This window comes from Centrocercus urophasianus, unplaced genomic scaffold (assembly GCF_019232065.1).
Source record: "Centrocercus urophasianus isolate 14NV4802_14NV808 unplaced genomic scaffold, USGS_Curo_1.0 seq_10, whole genome shotgun sequence".
NCBI classification, from domain to species: Eukaryota; Metazoa; Chordata; class Aves; order Galliformes; family Phasianidae; genus Centrocercus; species Centrocercus urophasianus.
Genome location: NW_024884142.1, coordinates 18,030,131 through 18,053,225, shown reverse-complemented (window position 1 = coordinate 18,053,225; position 23,095 = coordinate 18,030,131). Strand labels below are relative to the sequence as shown.

The 23,095-nt window shown below is 42.4% G+C and overlaps 1 protein-coding gene across 5 annotated transcripts in view; it reads right to left on the bottom strand.

The window, feature by feature from the left end:
* The window catches only part of ZNF451 (zinc finger protein 451), a 38,078-nt gene extending 17,865 nt beyond the window's left edge, over positions 1–20,213 (bottom strand). For 2 of the 5 annotated variants that reach the window (XM_042817155.1, XM_042817180.1), the window contains exons 1-10: positions 20,061–20,143; positions 19,506–19,589; positions 13,382–13,465; positions 12,276–12,401; positions 8,232–8,343; positions 7,256–7,406; positions 5,182–5,308; positions 3,684–3,837; positions 2,287–2,431; positions 42–1,696 (exon numbers count right to left, since the gene is read on the bottom strand). In XM_042817155.1, the coding sequence (XP_042673089.1) occupies positions 42–1,696; positions 2,287–2,431; positions 3,684–3,837; positions 5,182–5,308; positions 7,256–7,406; positions 8,232–8,343; positions 12,276–12,401; positions 13,382–13,465; positions 19,506–19,589; positions 20,061–20,075 (2,653 nt within the window). In that variant the 5' untranslated portion in view covers positions 20,076–20,143. Of the gene's footprint in view, positions 1–41; positions 1,697–2,286; positions 2,432–3,683; positions 3,838–5,181; positions 5,309–7,255; positions 7,407–8,231; positions 8,344–12,275; positions 12,402–13,381; positions 13,466–19,505; positions 19,590–19,806; positions 19,868–19,913; positions 19,981–20,060 lie in introns of those variants that run through there. The other 3 variants (XM_042817144.1, XM_042817164.1, XM_042817171.1) reach the window with 3 other exon arrangements.
* Between the last annotated feature and the right edge of the window lie 2,882 nt (positions 20,214–23,095).

Sequence of the window (23,095 nt, the reverse complement as noted above, 5' to 3'; positions counted from 1 at the left end):
TGTACTGCATTAAAACAGTGTGGTATTTTTCCAATACAAACCCTCACCAGGCTCTTTGGAGCATGCTGAATTTTCAATTTTTCCTTTCTTCCCATGGCTTGGTCCCTGCAGGGGAGGAGACTGTGATCTTCTCTGAGTCTTGGATGGATTTGCATGAGATTTTAATTCATGGGGCTTTTTCTCCACACAAGCCCCACTTGCCGTGAACTTGAATACTCCATTTTCTGGTTCTGATGCAAAGCTTGATACATCAGGTTTCTGTAAGAAGCAGTGTTTCATGTGATAGTGCTGATGTGCACTCTGAAGATCATCAAAATTTTTGTTGCATGCAGCACATCTAACAACATACATCTCTCGCTTACTTTTCACTGATGTGTGGCTGTTGAGATGACTGTTCAAATCTGCAAAATTCTGTGCAGTTGCAGAACACAAGCAGCAGCGAAACCATAAGTTTCCTTCCTGCAGCATGGCTTTCTGACAGTTCACGGAATCATTCCTCCTGTTTACTTTGGAGATGTAAGTTGTCCGGCAACCACAGGTTAGATAGTCTCCATTTTCTTCTGGGAGGAAGTCATCTTCTTTTTTTATTGATATTTCCATCTGCTCGGGCACAAAGACATAGTCCATGCTGTGAGACTCCTTATAGTGGATTAGAAATTCTTCCTCTACGTCAAAAAAGAGATCGCCACAAAGGCCACAGAAGTATTTAATTTTTATCTCTCCATTATGATGCTCTTGGAAGTGCCGCTGCAGCGTCCCTACCTTCCGAAAGTGATTTTTGCACAATCCACAGCAGTACCTGTGAAACGCGTGGCTTTCTATGGACATACAATGCTGCTTAACGCTGTCTTCAGATTCAAACATCTCTTCACAAATCTGGCACTGCCATTTTCCCAGATGAGGAATTTTTTCAGGAGAGATTTCCACGCAGCTAGGAATGGAGTCTTTCCTTTCATCTTTGGAAATGTACGCTGTGTTAGAAGCTGACGGCATAGGTTCATCTTCAAGAGCTTCTTGCTCATAATAGTAACTATGTCCGCCATGGAACTCAGTCACATGTCTCATAATATCCTCCTCTTTCAGGAGATCTACAGAGCATGCCCTGCACCAGTACAGAAAGTTCGTCAGGTGTGCCCCTCCGTGAAATCGGCTCATGTGCAGGCGGATGATGCTTGAGTTTTCAGCAAGCTTTCCACATACAGCACATTTGTGACAGATCCTATTTGCCGACAAAATATGTTTTTCTACTGACTCTTCTGTAAGATACTTTTGAAGGCATTCACAAAACCAGGTTTTCACTTTACAAGCACTATCTTGGCTTTGGTTTCTGACATGATCTTCGTTGTTTTTTTTTAAATCACTTTTCCATTTCGAAGGAGTAAATTCACTTTCACTGGCTGACTCATTTGAGCTCACATGTCTCTTAAGCAATGGTCGTGACCAATCCACAGTATGGCACACATGAGATGCATTTTTATTTTTTTCATTGATATGACAGAACATCAAGATGGACTCTTCCATTGTAGTAAGAACTTTAACGTTATGGTTAGTGCTTTGCTTATGCTGCATGATCTGATTGTCATCAACAAGAAGCTCATCACAATTCTCACAGTGACCTTTTGTTCTGAATATCTCTGCAACCTGGGAGATCCTCTTCTTGGACACTGCCATAGGGCCAGAATTACGACAACGTGTTCTAATGTGGATTAAAAACACATACACGCATACATATATATATCATGAAGGTGTATATCATAATCAGAAACATTTTTAAACCTTCAGACATACTTTGAAATTTTACCTACTATCTACAGCAACAGCGTGGGTAAGCAGTGCCCTCGAGTTTACTTTAGCTGACTTACTAGCTTGTCAACAAAAACATGCACTACCTAGCTAGTCTGCATTTTAAAGAGAATTAAGTATTAATTCCCAACACTAGCACTTGGATTGATGCTCTATGCTGCTCACACAGTACATCCTTGAAATCAAATGCTCAAAACTTAGAAATAACAGAACAGAGGTCAATGAAGTTCTGTTGTTCTCTGTCACAAAAAGTAACAAAAGAATATAAACACTGACCAGTGATTTTATGGATCAAGAGAGAATAAGAAACATGGAAAAAGAGAGTTTTCTGTTTGGATAGTCTACTCAGTAAGTCAACATTTAGACGGTCCTAGGTGCCCTGAATTTCAGTAGCACTACAGAATACATCTGTGTTGCTTATATAAACACACTGGTTATCAGTTATGCACGTTCACATTATAATGACAGCTGCCTCACACAAACCTGAAGTGAGCTGTTAGTTCCATATGGGAGCGTAATATCTGTAAGCAGGACATGCATTTCACTTGGAAGGGAACCTCTTTGCAGAGAGATATCAGCAGCTTCTTTGCATAGGATGGGAAAGGTAGAGGAACATCAGCCTTCATTTCTACAACACAGAATGGCAGAAAGCACAATAACATCTTATGAATTTTCATAATATTCCAGCTTTCAGACGTTTCTACAATTATATTGATTTGGCAGGGGTCCAGAATTCAAGTTACCATGTGTCAGCTGTGCTCCACTATTTCTGCAATGGAAGCATTGCACAAAATTGCATTAATTTGTTAAAATTCTGTAACAATCTTATATCTGACTGTACTAGCATCTTGGTTTTCGTATTCAGTGACAGATTATTTCCCTCCTTCTGCAAGTTCAGGTCAGATCTCTCTCCTGGGCAGCCCTTTACTAACTTTCTGACTTTCTGCCTCTCCATCAGTCACTACCTATGTACTCCTACTACATACACTTTTGCTTAAAGCCACAGTGTGTTTAAGAAAAGAGAAGATATGCTACTCCTTTAGTAAGTTCTCACATACTTGGACCATCTCTCTTTCCCATCCACAGCATTACTTACAAATGCTACTTTAATTTTCTGCTTAGTAAGATTTAATGATCAGTAGGAAATGACTTAAGTCATTCAAGCACATCCCATGTTGACATTAATCCTGAAGACCAACCCTTGCAAACAAAAAGAAAAAAAAAGAAAGGGAACACTAAGTGCTATCCATCTCTCTATTTTGTGTTACTCATCTTTTCAAAGCAACAGGTCACCCATACATGTATTTTTTAAACCTACAACCCAATTTCAATACATCTCCAAGTCAGCAAATTCATAATTAACATTCTAATTGAGAATAAAACTACATTAGATGGGCAATATATAAGAGAACTCCAAACAACAAAGCAGATGGATGTTTCTACAAAGATGACAGTACTGTCTGAGCCTTCAGGAGGATCCTCAAAGCCCATCCTTACTGTGTACTTCTGCAGCCACTCCAGGGGAGGGCAGAAGTGACATATACAGTATGAGAAAATATACAGATCCTTTGACCACGTAAGGCTTATACTGAAAGCTAAACTATCTAAAACATGGCAGCTCCACCTACTTCTAATCTGTCTCAGCCACTTACTCAAGATTAAATGTTCCGTAAGAGGGGATGCTTTTAAGTTTAAGACACACATTCAATAATTAAGATCTTACAGAATATGCAAGGCCTTAGAAGAGAAACAAGAATTTATTAAGCAAACTTAAAAGCCTTAAGCTTTTTACATAGCAGAAAAATATAAGTCATATCACACAATGTATGAATTATCAGCAAGAATGAGAAGCCTGCTAAGTACATTTAGTAGCAACGCACCATTCAGTTTAGAAAGCTGGAGAAAGTGGTTCTTTCCTGACATATGCTTCAAGCATTCATCTCTTTTGGTGAAGAGGAGGAAGCAGCATGGGCATGCAAAACACTGAATGTGTTGTGGAGGGAGATCTTTTTCATGTCCGTCATCTTGATTTAGCTGGAAAATAAAAGGAGCTGATGAGAAGAAACACAGAATTAACAAAGGAATCCCATTTCTTTTCATGTCTTTCCATTCCTTTCCACCTCTGTAGCAATACTGTCACTTTTAGATTCTCAGCTACCACATGTATGTTTATTTCCAAGCTATGCACTTCAGCTTGTGAGTCACAAGAAGAACAGCCAAACTTCTACATCGACTTCAATCTCTGCTTCCAGGGACACAATCCTTTAATTCTACTTTTTTTTTTTTTTTTGCTTATTCTTCCCTTCTTCTGTCTCCCTGGAGAATCTTCATGACAGCTTTTTGCTTCCTTCAGAATTATTCTCCCTTCCTTCCACACCAAAATAATTCCATCCTTACGCCTGCCGCAAGAGGCAGTGCCTTAGACCAAACTTGCCTTTAAATCCTGCTAATGCCCACAGACATACCACAGGCACACAACTTGGAATAAAAGGAAAAAGAGCAGGGACAAACCATGATGCAAACTTGTCAAATATGATCACATATCAAGAGTTTCTGCTACTGCTTTAAGTTAGTCTGATTTTCACAATATTTAATATTTCCCTTGAATTTAATGGGCTAGGTGGGTAAACAACAATATTTGTTATTCAAACACTGAATTTTGAAACTGTTATCCATCACACAACTTAGCAATAGATTGCTTAGATAAAACCATGCACTCTGAACTTAGCATCTGAGCATCTGTCATTAAGCTGGAGGGAAAGACAGATGACATTGTAAAAGAAAGAAAGGAAAAGAATGGAGGTAGGGAACAACAAAAACAAACCCCAATTATATTAGCTTATATTCTAATCAAAACTCAAGTGCTAGATTATTCTGTTCCCTTCTGCAAGTTAACTAGCATGCACGTCAGACATGTTTCAATGGAGACACTGTAGACAGCAAAGAATCAATTGCATGAGTCACTCAGGTTTCTTCTCTAACTCTGTTGCCTTCTTTTTTTTTTTTTAATACCCTCTTTTGCCTCTTTATACTTCTTCTTATTTCACTTCAATTTCTTGTCTTCATCTTTCTTAGTTTCGGAGACATAAATATAGGGAAATATCTATTGACAGCACCAAGGATAAAACAATCAAGCCAAAACTTCAATTGTCTTTGATGTACAGCAGAGAGTACAATATAATGTCAGATTTAATGGGAGCACTGTCAGATACACCAAGCGTTTGAAACGCTGCAGAATAAGAAAAAACTATTTGGAGAATAATCACAGTGTAAGAGAGTGTAAGGAAGAGGGTTAAAAAGGAAAATGCACATAATTACTTGTCTTGATAACCCTCTATTACATTCAGGCAGATGAGTTACTTATCCTTATGGTCTTGCCTTAGATAAAAGATGATCACTGTACTGCTGAAAGCTTGAAAATATTTGGCAGCATATCACACAGGCAACAGCATTATTTGGGGGTCCAAGTAATGTGACTGTTGGGTCACAAGGAGAATGATCAAACCTAGAGAGGAAGAAATAATTAACAAACTAGTATCCTCACGACAGTTTAAAAAATATGTATACATGTTCTTATAGGAAAAATTAGGTCTTTTGAAATTATTGGACAAAAACCTGCCAAAATCAACCTGAAGTGCAAAATTCCTCTATTTGCCTATTGTTAGCTTTATCAGTTGAAATATCCCACATGAAAGCGATTTTCTCTCTGCAGCTAACCAGTTATAGTGACCTATTGGTAGAGGAATCACACTGTTTTTAAGAGTAAGAGAACTAATAAAGTCTCCATTTCCTACAAATCTGTATTTGTTTATTTTGTTTGTTTGGTTGATATTTTTTGTTTGTTTTTTAACACTTCCTGTATTGGTTTTGGCTGGGAGAGAGTTTATTTCCTGTACTGCAGCTATGTTTTGGATCCATGAACAAAGCTATGCTGATAACACAGCGATGTTTTAGTTGCTAAGAAGTACTTCCACAGAATCAAGGTCTTTTCAGTTTCTCATGCTGCCCTGCCAGCAAGGAGCTGCATAAAGGAAGGAACAGAACCAGGACAGCTAACTTCAACTGGCCAACAGCACGCCTGTTCCACGTGGCATACTTCAGAATAAAAGCTGGGGAAAAGGAAGACGGGGAAGACATTCAGAGTTACAGCACTTATCTTCCCAAATGACACTAGCTGTGATGGAGCACCGCTTTCCTGGAAACGGCTGAACTTTTTTCTGCTGATGGGAGTAGTGAATGAATTCCGTGTTCTGTCTTGCTCGCAAGCGCAGCTTTTGCTTTACCTAGTAAGCTGAATTCGTTGAAACCTGAGTTTTCTCTCACAAAACGAGGGTTGGAAGGGCCTTCTGGAGATCATCTCATCCAAATCCCTGTTAAACTAGTTCCCTAGAGTACCTCACAGAGGAAAGCAACCAGGCTGGTTTTGGAGTATCTCCAGAGAAGACTCCACAGCCTCTCTTGGAAGCTTGTTCCAGAGCTCTGTAACCCTCACAGTAAAGTTCTTTCTCATGTATACATGGAACCTCCTACGTTCCCGTTTGTGACCATTGCCCCTTGTCCTGTCACCGGGCACCACAGAAAAGAGCCTGGCCTCATCCTCTTGACTCCTGCACATTAGACACTCATAAACATTGATGAAGACGCTCTGTCAAGCTGAGCAGTCCCAGGTCTCTCAGCCTTTCCTCATAACGGAGATATTCCAGGACCCTAATCATCTTTGGGGCTTTATGGATTCCTCTCTAAAAGTTCTCTGTCTTTCTTAACTGAGGAGCCCAGAACTGGACACAATACTCCAGGTATGACCTCACCAGGACAGAACAGAGGGGAAGGACCACCTCCCTCAACTTGCTAGCCACACTTCTTAACACATCACAGGATACCATAGGTTTCCTTGCCCACAAGGGCACGCTGCTGGCTCATGGTCAACCTGTTGTCCACCAGGATATCTGGGACCTTCTCTGCGTAGCTCCTTTCCAGATCAGTCCCAACCTGTACTGAGGCATGTGGTTACTCCTCCCCAGGTGTAGAACTCTGCACTTGCTCTTGAGGAACCTCATAAGGTTCCTTTCATTTGGAGCATCTTTTTAATCCTACTATCAGGTTTTATACAGCTTGTATGTACTTAGTCTGCCATCCCTTTTTCAAGTTTGGATAAAGAAGGAACAGAAACTGTGCACTTAAATCCTATTTCTCAGAAAACCACATATTGAAAATGCTTAACAAGTGGGAGAGAACAATTCTGACTGAAGGAAAAAAAAACAAGAACAGAAAAACAGCCAACAACAAAAGAACCTCAAATCAGTAAATTACATCACCTGTACAAAATCTGCAACACATTACTCTGCTCTCCAAATGGAATTTTGTCACTATAGGCAGTTTAAAGTAGATTCAATGCAGGTGTTTTATGTTCACATATACTCTTTCACTATTATTTCTCATAATACATCCTCACCTTTTCAAGTGACCTAGGAGCAGATGTCCATTATCAAACTTTCTGTTGCAATGCATCACAGGACAAGAAATAGGACTTCTGTTGACTTGCATCTGACCTGCTCTCTGACAAACACCCCTTCTTCCACTGTTAACAGTGCCTGGTTTCAGACCTGCATTATGAAACAAAACATTTGACCATGGTCTCAATTATAGAGGCTTAAAAACATACAGAAAACACAAACCCTACAGCATTAAGAAAACATTTTAAGTTGATTCCTAAAAGCACGCTGGCAGTGATTGTAATGCAATTCTACAAGAAGTCTCTTCTTCCAGTTAAAGAATCTGCCTCTTCAATACCTGAGATTTCTAACACTGATGTATTTCCTCGAGGTCTTACAGGAAATAACTTATATTGCTTTTATGCATTAAAAAAAAAAAATATCTAAATCTAAAAAAAATATTTTTAACAGAAGTTATACTTACGTAGCCATATTCTTCTGAGCAACAGTACAATAGTAACATTTTTCTGACAACTTTGCCAGTCAAAACAGCTAACATTAATACCTTTTAATGTTAATAATACCTTAATACCTTTTGCATTTCATATATTTAATTTCCTAAGCGACAAAACACTACTTTAGTTTTTGAGGAAGCTATTGGAGAAGAACTTTCAAACACCACACTCTGGCAAACTTCATATTCTAAGATTTGGTTGTATGTCCAAGGCACCTGCAACCTCATGTTAATGCTGCTGTCAGGTTAAGCACTGCTTAATGCAGTTATCAGATGTTCTATTCTGCAACGCAGCACTTAGAAATGATCTTAAGTGAAATTTTAAAAATAATATTAAGTGAATTAGCAGTGTCTTCGAAATGATTTTCACTGATAGCTCTTTTCAACATAACCCAATAACTGTTTATTTCTCCTGCCATGCATTTACCATTAGCCTTTGATTCCTTATTACATATTCAAAATCTCACCTCTCCCATTCTTACCTGGCATTTTTAACCACTGGTCCACACATAATCTTGCAGCTTCTGTGTCACTGTGTTCCCGAATAAATTCTAGTTCCTGCAACCCGTGAGCATACTGCGAGTCAACTTTCTCCTGACAGGGAAGACATAAGGCAAGGTGGTGATCAACTGTACTTATTTATTTATTTTTAAGTCCAAGATTTCAGTTAAGTAAATCAAGTAAAACTTTCAAAATTTACATGTGGCTCTTCATAGCTGCACAGCAGGTTCTTCCCTCCAGTATCCCAGATTGTATTCTGTTAAAACGTCTCCATGCCGAGCTTGGTAACTGTGCTCTCTGTTCATAAGAGAGGTATCTCTCTTCAGCACCTTCCTGTTCCTTTTCAGTCATGCTATACATGTACACACACACACACACACACACACACACACACAGATTCTATAATCTCTGGGCTCTGCACCCATTAAGCTTCTTACTCTGTGTGAAATATCACATGTCAAAGAGTCAAAGTGTGAAAATGGAAGGAAAAAAAAATGTGTCTCACTGAAAAAAAATATATATATACTTAATGCTGCTAAGAAAAACACAGTATGCTATCTGTTAGTGGCCAGGGCCATTAAACTACAGTCCAGTCACTGCCTGAACAAGCACAGAATTATAGGGCTTATTATAAATGTGGCCCTTAAGAAGACATCAGATTAGGGAGAACACCTGGAAGCATACAACAGCAACATCTGTAAGCCCCTAAAAATTTCAAGCACTGCAGTCACAAATATTTGCATGTTGCACAGAGAGCCACTGCTAGCAGCTTCCTCTACATGAGATGAAAACTCATGGCATATTTTGCAAAAGCAGCTTCCAGTGTTCAGTGGGGCACATGGGTGGGAGAGGACTGTCTCTTCCCAGAGCAGTGCATAAATACATTCACTCTCCATGCTAGCAATCTCCTAGGTGGTACCATACAGAATAACAGTCGTGCAAATCATATGACTGAGGAGAGTATCTTCTGCTTTTTGGACAATTCTATTAGGATACCTTCCAGAGTCTGGTCACTGTTACCAGTAATCAAAGAGTAATCACCAGCTCCTTTGCAAAGTTGGTGCTACATCTCAAAGTCTCATCTTCAAACCTTTTCAACATCACTATGAATGAAGACCTCACTATGAAGTATTACCTCACAGTACAGCATTTTACTGAAAAAAATATGCAAAAACAAAAAACCCAACAACTCTACTTATCAGATTACAGAATCAGAAACACATAGTAAAACGTAAGAAGAGAGAGCTTTTAGGCCCTGGAACGTGTCCAGAGAAGGGCAATGAAACTGGTGAGGGGTCTGGAGCACAAGTCTTATGAGGAGCAGTTGTGGGTGCTGGGATTGTTTAGTCTGGAGGAGACCTTATTGCATTCTACAGCTTCCTGAAGGGAGGCTGTGATGAGGAGGGGTTTGGCCCCTTCTGCCAGGCAACAAACAGGACCTGAGAAAATGGCCACAAGTTGTACCAGAGCAGGTTTAGGTTGGACATAAGGAAGAACTTTTTCTCTCAGAGAGTGGCCAGGTGCTGGAATGGCTGCCCAGGGAGGTGGTGGAGTCGCTGTCCCTGGCAGTGTTCAAGAGGTGTCTGGATGAGGGGCTGTGAGATATGGTTTAGTGCTTGTGGTAGCAGTGGTGATGGGAGGATGGTTGGACTAGATGATATTGTAGGTCCTTTCCAATCTTGTGATTCTATGATTTTTTTATATGCTGAAACTTGAGACGACACCTCTGCTATATGCTTACAACACAAACATATCAGCTTCTATATCATAAGAGCTTCATTTGCTGGCTCCAGGTAAGGTGCTGAACACCTGACTGCTCTAGAAGTAAAAACAAATCAAGAGAAATTCTCATAGAGAACATGGTCATTCAGAAAAGGAGAGAAGGATGAAGATGTTGGAGAGCAAAGCAGGATAAGGATTACTCCACACTCCTCTGCAAGGTATTTTTATGATGGATAACTTTTGCAGTAAACCATGAAAAGATTCTGTTTTTAAATCCAAGAACTAAATGCCCCAAGTAATGAAAAATGGGGGTGTTATGTGTCCTACGTATTGCATTCTGAAAAACAAGAGATAAACCCTACTATCTCTTAGCAATAAAGAGCGAAACTTCCTTGCCCCCTCACCCATTTTAGGCAACATTCAAATGATAGAGTAGACAGTTTGGTCTCCTCACACATATTTTAAAAAGAGGCCTCCTCTGACATCAGACCAGTTTTGAATCTTTTGCAAGAAAAAACACCCAAGTTAAGTATGTAGGTTGCTCTGAAAGTAATGCCTCCAATTTATTTCAAAACAATCCAATAAACAAAGAAATAAAAACCCACCCTGCTCATTACAGGCAACCTACCTCAAGAGACGGCTTTTGTTATTTCTCATTTGGACAGGGGTTCTTCTGTGGAAAGCACAGAATACCCCTGGTATGGACAGAAAGCATAGCTACCAAGCTTGCATGGAGACCTTTTAATTACATTCTGGAATATTGGAGGGATGAACTCGTTACACAGCCGCAGAAATCCAAAGCGACTCCCTTCTTTACTCTGCACCATGCAAGAATTTGCAGACTGCTTGAATACCATGCGTGGTTTCAGTCAGCTGGGAACATCAGAAAGGATCCTTCATCTCCTTATAACCCAGGCACATACAACCTGCAGCCAGGCTGCATGCTGCCTGGTACGGCTCAAAATGCAGCTCGGCCCCATCCAGTGCCATCCCAGCAGCAGCTCTGCCCCTCCAGTACCCATCACTCAGCAACAACCAAACACCGGTGCGCTATTAACCCTAGCTGGGCTGAAACCATGGGATGGTGCAGTGCAGTGCAGTGCTAACTCAAGTTATGGCAACTAAGTTTATGGATTTTGAGGCACTGGCTGAACACTACGTCCTATGAACAGAAAAAAATACGCAGTGCTCTCTGGTTTGATTAAGGAATTTGAGAACAGGTTTCAAGACTGCCACAAAAATCATCAATTTTTTTTGTATATTTGTGACTCCATTTTCAGTCAACATAAATACATCAGCGGAATGTATAGATATACATTAACTACGTTATATATTTTATGGGGGTTGCTCCAAAAGTAATGCCCCCTATTTTATGATGTTAGCCCATGATGTCAGAGGCTGATGTTGGTGGTATGGCAGTAGAAACCAACGCTTTTGTGTTGGCAAAACAAGTGCAAAAGGGGATATAAATCCTTTTCCTCTATTTACAAGCTGTGCTTCTGATAGCACTGCCTATAATTGCCTTAACTCTTTGCTACCAAAGCATATTGCCAGTTGACTTTGAGCCTCCAGTCCCCAAAGACACCTTAGGTATTTCTCAGCAAGCTGCTCCCCAAGGCACTCAGTCCCCAGCCTGTATGAACAGGAGTGCTAGTCTGCCCCAAGTGCAGGACATCAGCACTATTCCCTGTGGAATTTCACAAGGTTCTTGTCAGTCCATTCCTTCCAGCAGTCAGAGAGCAGCCCCGCTCTTAAGCTCATTGGTAATGCAAACAAAACAATCCATTTCTTTCAAATGACTGCACTGCACAATTAACAGAATGTGGCTCTGCAGTTATGCCTTTAACGTGCAAAGTATTATCCCATTACAACATCATACCTGATACAGACATTAAACGGGGCAAATAGCATTCTAAAAATCTCAAACAAGAGCAGATACTTCACTGGATTTGCTGCACAGTGTTTTGTGACCATTGGTAGTCTTTCGTTATCTAACCAGAATAACTGATGCTAAGGTCCCTCTGCTAAGAACACAAACAAATAAACTAATTTTTGCAATCTGCATGAAGTTACTATCTTTTTCCCATAGAAATCACAGTGAGACCAGCAACGACATCAGTTAAAGGCCACAGAAGAGAAGTCCATATTGTATTTCATACAATACCCCATAAGCAAAGAACTCTAATAGCCAGTTTCAGGTCTGGCTTACCAACGTTTTTACTTACTTTGTAGTGAATACAAACACTCACATGACTAGGAGGCCCGTATTACACACTTCTACTGAAACAAAATACATACAGTACCTTGAAGGCTTTGTTTTTCTCTTCCTTTTGCTGTTTCTCCACTTCAACATGGCGTGCCAGGCGATCCAGGGTTGATGCAACTCTTTCTTTCTGATAGTCAATGTAATCCTTACGCTTAGTATTTCTCTACAATTGTAAAGTTAAAAATTGTGTTTGGTAACTGTTAAGCTAGTAAGAGGCATCAGTACAGTACAAAGCAATGCCTATTACGTTCATCAGGACATAATTCAGTACAGAAACTTTAACCTTAGGTTCCACAAGGTTTCAGAAGGGAGTGGGCCTGTACACATACAGAAGACCTGTCTTAAGACCCAGATTAACTGAGCAAATCTACTGCAACACTGTGTATCAGAGGCCAAGAAATGGCTGCTGCTGCCAAAACCAACTCCAGCAGTTCACTTTCAGGCACTGTCCCTCTCAAGGTCCCACAGAGTGAGCACAGTGCAGCTGGGGGACACACAGAATCATACATTTGCTCAGGTTGGAAAAGACCTTAAAGATCATCAAGTCCAACCACAACCTGACCAAAGTACCCTAACTCTAACAGCCCTCTGCTAAATCGTATCCCTGAGCAAATGAGCTGACAAGCCTGCTTCAGACTAAAATTCTTAGGAGAGTTTATGAAGAACAAAACTAAGTTAAAAGCAGGGTGACATCAGAGCAAGATCTCATGGCCTATACACTGCTCCTAAAAAAGACCTTCAAGAAGGAAAAGGTCTCAGAGCAGTCACATACATCTACAGGCTAGAGACTGGCATTTGACTTTATGTAACTTGTGAGGTCGCTGCAGAAGTGGTATTTTCCTCTCCTTTTCTTTGTGACACTTCTTAAAAGCACTGAAATACAAATAAACGCTCTAAGTTCACCTCAAGAAGGCAAGAATTGTCTCTAGAAAAAAATGAAGCATCAGCATATCTGCCCTACACTTAATATTAGGTTAATAAGCAAGCTAGTATTAAGAAGTCTTCTATTTCTCATCTCTTGTCAAAAAATGCCTCTAAGAACTTTTCCATGTAGGCAGCTGGTGGGAAATGAAATATGAGACTGTAATTATTATTATTTTTTCCCCTACTGCAAAGTCCTGAGATAAATCACAACATACTCACATGAGCATAAGAACTGCTGTTAGGTTCTTCATCATCGCTACTGACAAGATCAATGCATTCAAGTACAGGTCTTAAGGGTTCTTCCTGAAAGTGTTAAAAACACACACACACAAAAATATTAAATTGCACTCCTTGCAGGAGGAGTATTGCACACATTACAGCATGTTGTTAGCATTAACAATATCATAAGGGGAATTCTACCAACAAGGTTTCCAGAGGATATATTAGCACAATTCCTGAAGGGAACCTTAACAGACTTCTACAGGGAATTGGTAAAACATGCATGTATCATTTGTACAAACAAACATCAACTTATATACTAACGAGTAACGATATCAACGATGAAAAGTACAATAAACAACCTTAACTTTCTTTAATAACATTATACTCTTCCCGAACAATTTAAAATATACATTTCTAGTCAGAAATGCTCAACTTGTGCCATTATTTCCAACTGTAACAGGATATCAGATCATTACCAAGAAATGAAGAGTCAGATTTTACTAAGTACAGCCAAATGGTAGATTGTTTGTAGTTGTGTTTGTCTCACAAAGACAATTTTAATTTTAACTCCAAAGGAAATTCCTCAGGAATTTCAGACATGAAAGTGGGAGATAGTTTCATACATACTTACACCCTGAAGTCTACTCCTTTCTACACAGATATTCCACAAACATGTTATTTGTTCCATGTATAGCAGGGGGAAGTAACTTCATTTTAAAAGAAAACAGATTTCACTCAGCCAAACTAACACCACGTACTCAAAAGCACCAAGATGTGTTCAAATCATTTGCCTAGCATTCATTTACAAAGGCACGCAGCCAGGCAGGCTGGTTGGGATCCCAAGCAGCGACACGGGGCAAAAGGCCCTGGCTATCCAGTGCCTATCATGCCACCTCCATTCCTCCCAGCTAGGCAGTCCTATTCTCTTGCACATCTTGGTTCTTCCATCCCTCCATGCTGCTTCTCTGTAAGTCACTAAAATCTATAGGGTTTGCCTTAGAATGTTCTAAAGCCCGTTCTTAGTCTTCTGCTATCACTTCATAAGAGGTTTAATCTGTGTGAATATTGTCCAGATGAGCATCTTGAGAAACTTCACACAGGTTGCCTGTAACCTCAATGACCTGCTAGTCCAGACAATATCAATGCCTGATGATTTACAAGCCTTCAAATCCCTTCATTTTTACATTGCCTGGTGCTTCCATGTGTCCATACTCCCAATCACTCTCTATTCAGATCAATTTTAACATTTCTACTAGCAACTACAGGATAGATAGCAGAATGTTGGCACCTGTGTGAAAAATGAAGAAATCATACTTCCATGCTTAAACTAAATGATATTCTGAGGTCAGAAAAAATAAAATGAAACAAATAAGTAAGTTTTAAAAAGAAGACAGAAGATAATGTCTAGGGTTCCACGTGCATCCATTGTGACAAGCTTTCAACTCTTAAAGGCAAAAGAAGAAGGAAAAAAAGCACTATGTCCAGAGTCTGATGTCACACAGTAAACTGTACCAGGCTACAGCATTATCATGTGTCAACTAAACAATCAATGTAACAAATATGCAATCAGTAAGTAAGCTGACATACAGCAGATGGAAATACTCCTAGTTACTCTTGCATCCATGCTCACTGCCTGGGAACATATTCATCCTCCCTGGTAACTATGTTGGCCTTGTTTGTGTGACAAATACACACAAAGGGAAGCAAAGTTGAGTAAAAATCTCCATGCACTGCAAAAAGCTTCCCATCCAAATTTGACAACAGTCTTCTAGATTCTCAAAGATAATATCTAACCTCACAGTCAATAAACAAAACCAAACAAGTCTAAGCTTTTGTTGTGCAGCTGTGCTTTTAAGCCTGCACGTGCAACATCATCTATGTCATGTGACAGTGTGTGTCTGAACTGCAGTGCTATCATTTGTCTGGGAACACTGCCGGCAGGTGCCACAGAACTGTTATACACTCCAGAGCTATTCCTTATTTAAGTTTTCCAGGCAGAAGAAGGACTTGAGACAGCCAGCAACTTACTAACTTCTTGAAGAGGTGCAGCACTGTATCCACCACCTCTGTCATATATTTGGCAGTATCCTGAACATCTTAAAAACGGACCAAGTAGGGCAGGCTATGAAGATTTACTGCCTCGTGAGAAGTAGCAGAAAGAACTGCAGAAGCATGCAATTCTCTCTGCAGCGTTTACTGCACTTCATTCTTTCCATTCTTCCACCTTTCAAGGCCATAAAGCTGTTCAGCTTGCCAGCATAAACAGTCTTCACTCTATCACTAGGAATAATGAGGGATGAAACCTTGAACAGATGACAAAATTTGTATGAATTAAGCTACGTTACTTCAAAAGAGTGCTTAACTTTCTACAATTGAAAAAAAGAGAATCTGATCTCCCAAATCCAAAAAATCCATGATAGTTTTGCTATGGGAGAAATTGAGAGCCTCTATAAGCTGAATCCTTGTAAGAAACAACAGGCGCTAGCATGTGACAGTCCAGAGACACACTCAGACCACATTGACCACCTGATCAGTAAGAATCAGACATGAATATTTCGAAACATCCAACAGCTGTAGCTTCTTCAAGTGCAAAGGTTTTCCTCATTTCTGTGTACTCGATTCCCTTGGTTCAGTTCAGCAACAGGCTAATCAAAGAGTTATGAAACTGACAACTGGAAAGCAGAATTCTTACTCTACTTATTATGCCTGCATTCAAGGCTTGTGAACAGAAAAGTAAATTCCTTTAACTGTAAGTAGAATTTACTTGTTTAGTGTTGTTTTCATACGTGAAACATCCTTTTTTGCTGCTATATTTTCTACCTTCTACTAAACATTTACGAGCTAGTGGTTTGCATTCCAATTTGAACACAAATGCAATATGGCAAATTATTAACATGACTTCTCAAAGATATACATCCTCATTTTCCAACAAAAGAGGGGAAAACCACCTGCCCATATGCACGCTCGAATAACAATGCAAGTGTCAAATGCAGCAATTAGGCTCATTTGTGTTTTAATGGTTGGTCGCTTAGCTTCTGCATTAAGATGGAGAACAAACACTCAAGGGCAAAAGAAGCTACAATCTTGGGTCAGATCAACAACTCATCTGGGCCACAGCAGATATTTTGAGAAACAATCAGGGAAAACAGTAATTATTGTATCCCAAGTCCCAAGCTGGCAACTGCTGAAGTCAACACACCAGAACCCTGGACAAAATGCCATTGCTACAAGTCACAGCACTTGGTAGATCCATCCTAGTTGAGCGCCATGATGCAGAAGAACTCTGTTCCTCTACAGAGCCACTGGCTTCAGCATAAGCTGATCCCTACCGCTGCCAAGAAGCTGTCAATACCAGAAGGAAAACCAGAGGTCAAAACCTCTCACTTCAGTGGCCCAGAACTGAAACTATTTTCAAGGAGGGAAATCAAGTCTATCAACTCTTCTTCCCTCAAATGTTCAGCCCTCCTGAGAACTTTATGCAAGCAGTAGCTTCAGGTGGACTTTGTACATTTTTTAGCTTGTTTGGGGAATAGTGCCAGGTGAAATAATTTTTTTTACAGACACAGAGCATTTACTACTAGAAAACATTCCCAATTTAAACTCTGGTATCATGTGAAGGGAAAGGTCTGAACTGCAGGAATTTTGCTCTTGCTCTGTTGGCTCACCCCAGCAAATGGCAATCTCCAAAGAGAAAGTTAAGAGAATTACTTCATATTTTTTCCAACTGCTTTAAGCAGTAAGGCAGTGCAAAGACAGTGCCAACCTGAGGACTCTAAAGGAGAGTTAAGAAGCTGAGATTCAGCTAACTCCATCCAATTCCTTTTTACCTTCCCATGAGATTTTCTGGCAAGCAAGAGCCTGAGATTATAGTAGAAAAAATGTGGACAAGCACTCAAGAGCTAGAAATTGCAGCACCTCTAGCTGACCATACTGGCTATTTCCAGCTATTTGTCACCAAGACAGCCATCCATGCTTGGCACCCAGTCTTCATATCTTAAAAAACAGGTCTTTCACAATCTGTATTCATCAATGACAACAGCAGCCTACTTGTCCCAAGATGCCAGCCCTGTACAAATAAGGCTAAGCAGTCTTCTTGCCATAAGGTCAGCCTCTCTCGAATAAGTCAGCACAAAGGGTACAAGCCATCCACATGCAAAAACAAGAGGAAACAACAACAACAAAAACAAAAAAAACCTGTCGATTTTTGTTAGTCTTGCTTTCAGTTGGTGCTCTTGGTTCTCCACCAGCCCTCCCACACACCCACCCACACTTGACTGGTTATAAAAAGGACTTTCAGCTCATTGATCAATTTTCATCCAAAAAAGACAAGAGATACAAATGACTCAAAGAGAATCACAATCACTTAAAGTTTCAGGAAAAATACAAGTGTCCTTCATGCTTGAGCACCTTAAAACCCATGCAGAAAGGAAGTCTGTACACTGATTTAGACTTTAACTAACACCGTGTAACACAGGTAAAAAATCTATTGCCAGTTCTTTGAATTATTAAGGCCAAACCCACAGGAAGACAATCCCACAGGATTATCGATCTTGGCAGCAAATAACAATTGCTTTTCTATTGGCATGACTACCATTCTGGGGAAACCAATATTCTGTTCTTCCATATATGCCTGTCAGCCAGCACCATCTCACTGACAGTGGATGGAGGTCAGAACACTGGCAGCATGAAAAATATATATTTTCGTTGGATATTTAATAGCTGCAAGTATCTTAAGGTTATACTGATGCAAACCAGGTGCTGTATTGTAGCTACACAGTACTTCACAATTTGAGAAGACTGCTAAGGCCTCTAACCCATTACTTCCTGTCTCTTCCTGCAGTTCTGCTTTTGTAAAACCCCACATGAAGTACTGCATCCCCAGCACAAGAACGACATGGAGCTGTTGGAGCAGGTCCAGAAGGAGGCCACAAAGATGACCAGAGGCTGGAGCACCTCTCCTACAAGGAAAGGGTGAGGGAGCTGGTACTCTTCAACCTGGGGAAGGCTCCAAGGAGACCTTATAGCAGCCTTCCAGTAATGGAAAGGGGCCTACAGAAAAGCTGGGGAGGGGCTTTTTATAAGGGCAGGTAGCGACAGGACAAGAGGAAATGGTTTTATCTAGGTAGATTACAACTAGATATTAGGAAGAAATTCTTTACTGTTAGGGTGGTGAGACACTGGAAGAGGCTGCCCAGAGAGGTTGTGGATACCCCCTCCTCGGAAGCATTTAAGGCTGGGCTGGATGGGACTGCAAGCAACCTGGTCTAGAGGGAAAGAGGGAAGTGTGACTGCCTACAGCAAGGGATTGGAACTAGGTGATCTTAAAGGTCCCTTCCAACCCAAACCGCTCCACGATTGTATGTCTCTAAAGTGACTTGGATCTCATTTTGCAGAGTTTGCAGCAGCTTCATTTTATTAACTTCAGTGAGACTACTCACTGAACATTCAACAAAACATTGTGTGATTGCTGAAAAAGTCATCTATGATGACGACAAATGGATGACCTCATACATCCCATTGATCACTCTGCATCTCCACTTGCTGCTTCATGGAACCAAGTGACATCACCTGTTGTTTTCACAATGCAATGGCCAAAAGCCCCTTTAAAATAAACGTGGACAGTGACAGGACAAGGGGGAATGGTCTGAAACTGAGACAGGGGAGGTTTAGGTTAGATATTAAGAGGAAGTTTTTCACGCAGAGGGTGATGATACACTGAAACAGGTTGCCCAAAGAGGCTGTTTGCCCCATCCCTAGCAGCATTTAAGGCCAGGTTGCATATAGCTCTGGGCAGCCTGGTCTGGTGGTTAGCAACCCTGCACGTAGCAGGGGGGTTGAAACTAGATGATCATTGTGGTCCTTTTCAACCCAGACCATTCTATGACTCCACGACAAATTTGTTACCTGCCACAAACATTTCCAAACAAAACCATCTTTAAAGCCAACACCAAAGCCCCAAGGATTTCCAAATGAAATAATCTTTAAATCTGAAAACTGAAGTGTTCTTTTGAGATAAAATCAAGGCCACGAACACAGTATTCAGAGACCTGCTCCCATTTGGTCACGCTGCTGAGAACACAGTACAGCAGGCAGCACATTTCCACGTTCCAGATGTACTTACTCCAACAAACTCTATCTCATCTTCACTTTCAGAAGTCGTCGATTTGCTCTCAGAAATGCTGGTAGAGCTGCAAGACTCCATTACCTAAAGAAACAAACCAAAACGCGCCTCATCATTTTATGAGGTTTGCTTTAATTTCACTTTTTCAGCTCCCTGTCTACTTCGGGCTCGCAGCCCGCTTCCACCCAACAGGCCTCTCCGTACCACTCAGCGTCCATCTCCAGCATTACCAGCAAGATCTCAATTCTGACCCGCACCGCCTCCCCCCGCCCCCAGAGCAGCACGCAAACCGCGGCCTAACCCAGCAGGCCGCACCGCCCGCCTTCCCGCCGCAGCCACGCTCCCCCCCGCCCAGCGGCACGCTCCGCTCCGCACAGCGCCACTGCGCGCTGCCCCGCGGCCACCCACCGCCCCTTCCCGCCGCTTCCTCTTCCCCTCGGGGCGGCTGCGACGGGAGCGGCTTGCCGGGACTTGTAGTTGCCGCCCGCTTCGCCCCGCTCCCCCTCCCCACGGCAGGTGCTACCGCCACGGCTCCTCCCTTCCCGGCACCCTTCCCTGCACAAGCTCCATATCCCGCGCGCTCCTCCCTCAGCTCGCCTGAGCGCAGTTCCTGTGCGGAGCGGCGAAACGCGCACGACGCTTCCGGAGGGGGCCGAGCACGACGAAGGGCCGCTCGGGCGGGCGGGGGCGGCGGCGCGGCGGGGCCATGAGCGCCGCGTTGTGGTGGCTGCGAGGCCGCTGCCGGCCCGGGTGAGGCGGCTCGGCCCGCCGTTGGGCCGGCTTGGCTGTTCCTATCGGCCCGCGCTCCGCCGGGAGGCTCGCGGCGCGTCGTTGTGCTGGCAGGCACCACCGCTGCCCCCGTTAGGAACGGTTCTCTGCAGCTCGGAAAGCAAATGGTATCTTGGGCTCCATCAGAAGAGGGGTGGCCAGCAGGGCCAGGGAGGTGATTGTCCCCCTCTACTCTGCTCTTGTGAGGCCCCATCTGGAGTACTGTGTCCAGTCCTGGAGCCCCCAGTACAAGAAAGACAGGGAGCTGTTGGAGAGGGTCCAGAGGAGAGCCACGAAGATGATCAGGGGACTGGAGCACCTCCCCTATGAAGACAGGCTGAGGGAGCTGGGCTTGTTCAGCCTGGAGAAAAGAAGGCTGCGGGGTGACCTCATTGCAGCCTTTCAGTACTTAAAGGGAGCCTACAGACAGGAGGGGAATCAACTCTTTGAAAGGGTAGATAAAAACAGGACAAGGGGAAATGGTTTGAAATTGAGGGAGGGAAGATTGAGGTTGGATGTCAGGGGAAAGCTCTTTACTATGAGAGTGGTGAGGTGCTGGAACAGGCTGCCCAGAGAGGTTGTGGATGCCCATCCCTGGAGGTGTTCAAGGCCAGCTTGGATGGGGCCCTGGGCAGCCTGGTCCAGTGTTAAATGGAGAGGTTGGTGGCCCTGCATGTGGCAGGGGGGTTGGAGTTTCATGATCCTTGAGGTCCCTTCCAACTCTGTCCATTCTGTGATTCTGTGATTTTGTGACTCTGAGAGGATGAAGCGCTGGCATGGCGGGGCTCTGGGGCTCCCTCCTCCAGTCCTGGAGATGCCATATGTCAGTCCAGTCATGGTAAGTGGTGGAAGCGGTGTTAATCTGCACACTGCACCTCTGGGAGCTTCCTGAAGTGTTGGTGTGCTTGGAGCTCCGTGCGCTTGTCCAGAAGGCATACCTGGTGAAAGCCTAAAAACTAGACCTTCTGGGGCACGCAGAAAGGCTCACAAATGAAGTATGTCGCTCTGGTGCTCTGTAACCTTTCCTTTAAAATCTGAGCGCCTTGGCTGGGTTTGTCAGGATGCGCTGCAGCAGCTGGGGTGGGAGCAGCCTGTAGGCTTTTGGGATGTCTGTGGTAGGCTCTGCTGCTGAAAAATGACCAGAAATGCCCTTGTGAGCATTAATGAATTAAATGCTGGTTTTTGAACACCTGTAATTTGACAATGATATCCCCAAATAAATGCAGCTAAAACTTGTTTGTGTTCTTTCCAACTTGCTTTCTGCCTTTTAGGTGTGCAACTGTATCTGCTCTTCCTTTCCTCCTTCACTCTATGGTTACTTTGAGCTACCCAGAGTAAAAATTGGTATGAATGACCTTTGTTCAATGCACTGCCTTGGAGTAAACTGACGTGAGCAATATCACCTTGTGTGTCTACAGAACTCGCTGCACACAGAAACTCTGCCAGTACTTGTTAAATTCTGTATACAGAGGAGGGAAAGAATTCAGGGTAGTATATTAATGCTTGGTGTTCTGGGAGCTTTGTGAAGAAATAATACATCACATGGTACTTAATGTCAGCATTAATGTAGTGCACTTTTAAAAAGTTACTACAACATTGAAGCTTCATTTCATGTATCATTGGAAGCACAGCTTTATGACAGGAGATGGACACAATGAAAAGAGAAGTCTGTGAGGGCATACTCTCCCTAGTGAGCAACACAGACTAGTAATAACAAACAAAGAGAAGGCTGAGGTTTTCATCACCTTTTTTTGCCTCAGTTTTCAGTAGCATCTGCTCTACACACAAGCAACTGCTTTACCCTTGAATAAGTGGTTCAGAAGGTAGGAACTGGGGGAGCAGTGTCCTGCTGTAAGCGAATATCGGGTTCACAACTGCCTGAGGAACCTGAACATCCATAAATCTATGGGTCCCAATGAGATGTATCCCAAAGACCTGAGGGAATTGGCTGATGTTGTTGCCAAGCCACTCTCGATGATATTTGAAAAGTCATGGTGGTCAGGTGAAGTCATGAGGACTGGAAGAAAGGCAAAATCTCGCCCATTTTTAAGAAGGATAGAAAGGATGACTCAGGGAACTACCGATCTATTATCCTCACGTTGGTGCTGGGGAAGATCATGGAGCAGATCCTCCTGGAAGCTATGCTAATGAACATGGAAGAAAGTGAGGTGATACGGGGTAACCAGCATGGCTTCACCAACAGCAGGTCCTATCTGACCAAACTTGTTGCTTTTTATGATGGTGTGACTCTGCCAGTGGACAAGGGAAGAGATGCTGATGTAATCTATCCGAACCTCACTGGGTTCAGTGACTCATTGTGGCCTTTGAACTCAAGTGGCCTTGGGTTCAGTAACTCATAATATCCTTCTCTTCAAGTTGGAAAGATATGGATTTGATGGGTGGACTGCATAATGGATGAGGAACTGGTTGTAAGAGCATACCCAGAGAGTGGTGGTCAGTGTCTCAATGTCTCGATGGACACTGGTGACGAGTGGTGTCCTTCAGGGGTCAGCACTGGGACCAGTGCTCTTTCATGTCTTCACAAATGACAACAGTGGGATTGAGTGCACCCTCAGCAAGTTTGCAAATGACATCAGCGTGTGTGGTGTGGTTGACACATCCGAGGGTTGGGATGCCACTCATAGAGACGTAGACAGGCTCAAAGCAGTGAGCCCAGGAGAACCTCCTGAGGTTCAATAAATCTAAGTGCAGGATCCTGCAACTGGGTTGTAGCTATCAGTACAAGCTGGGGGATGTAAGGATGGTGCAGTGCTCTGCTGAAAAGGACCTGGGGATACTGGTGGATGTGAAGCTGGAAATGA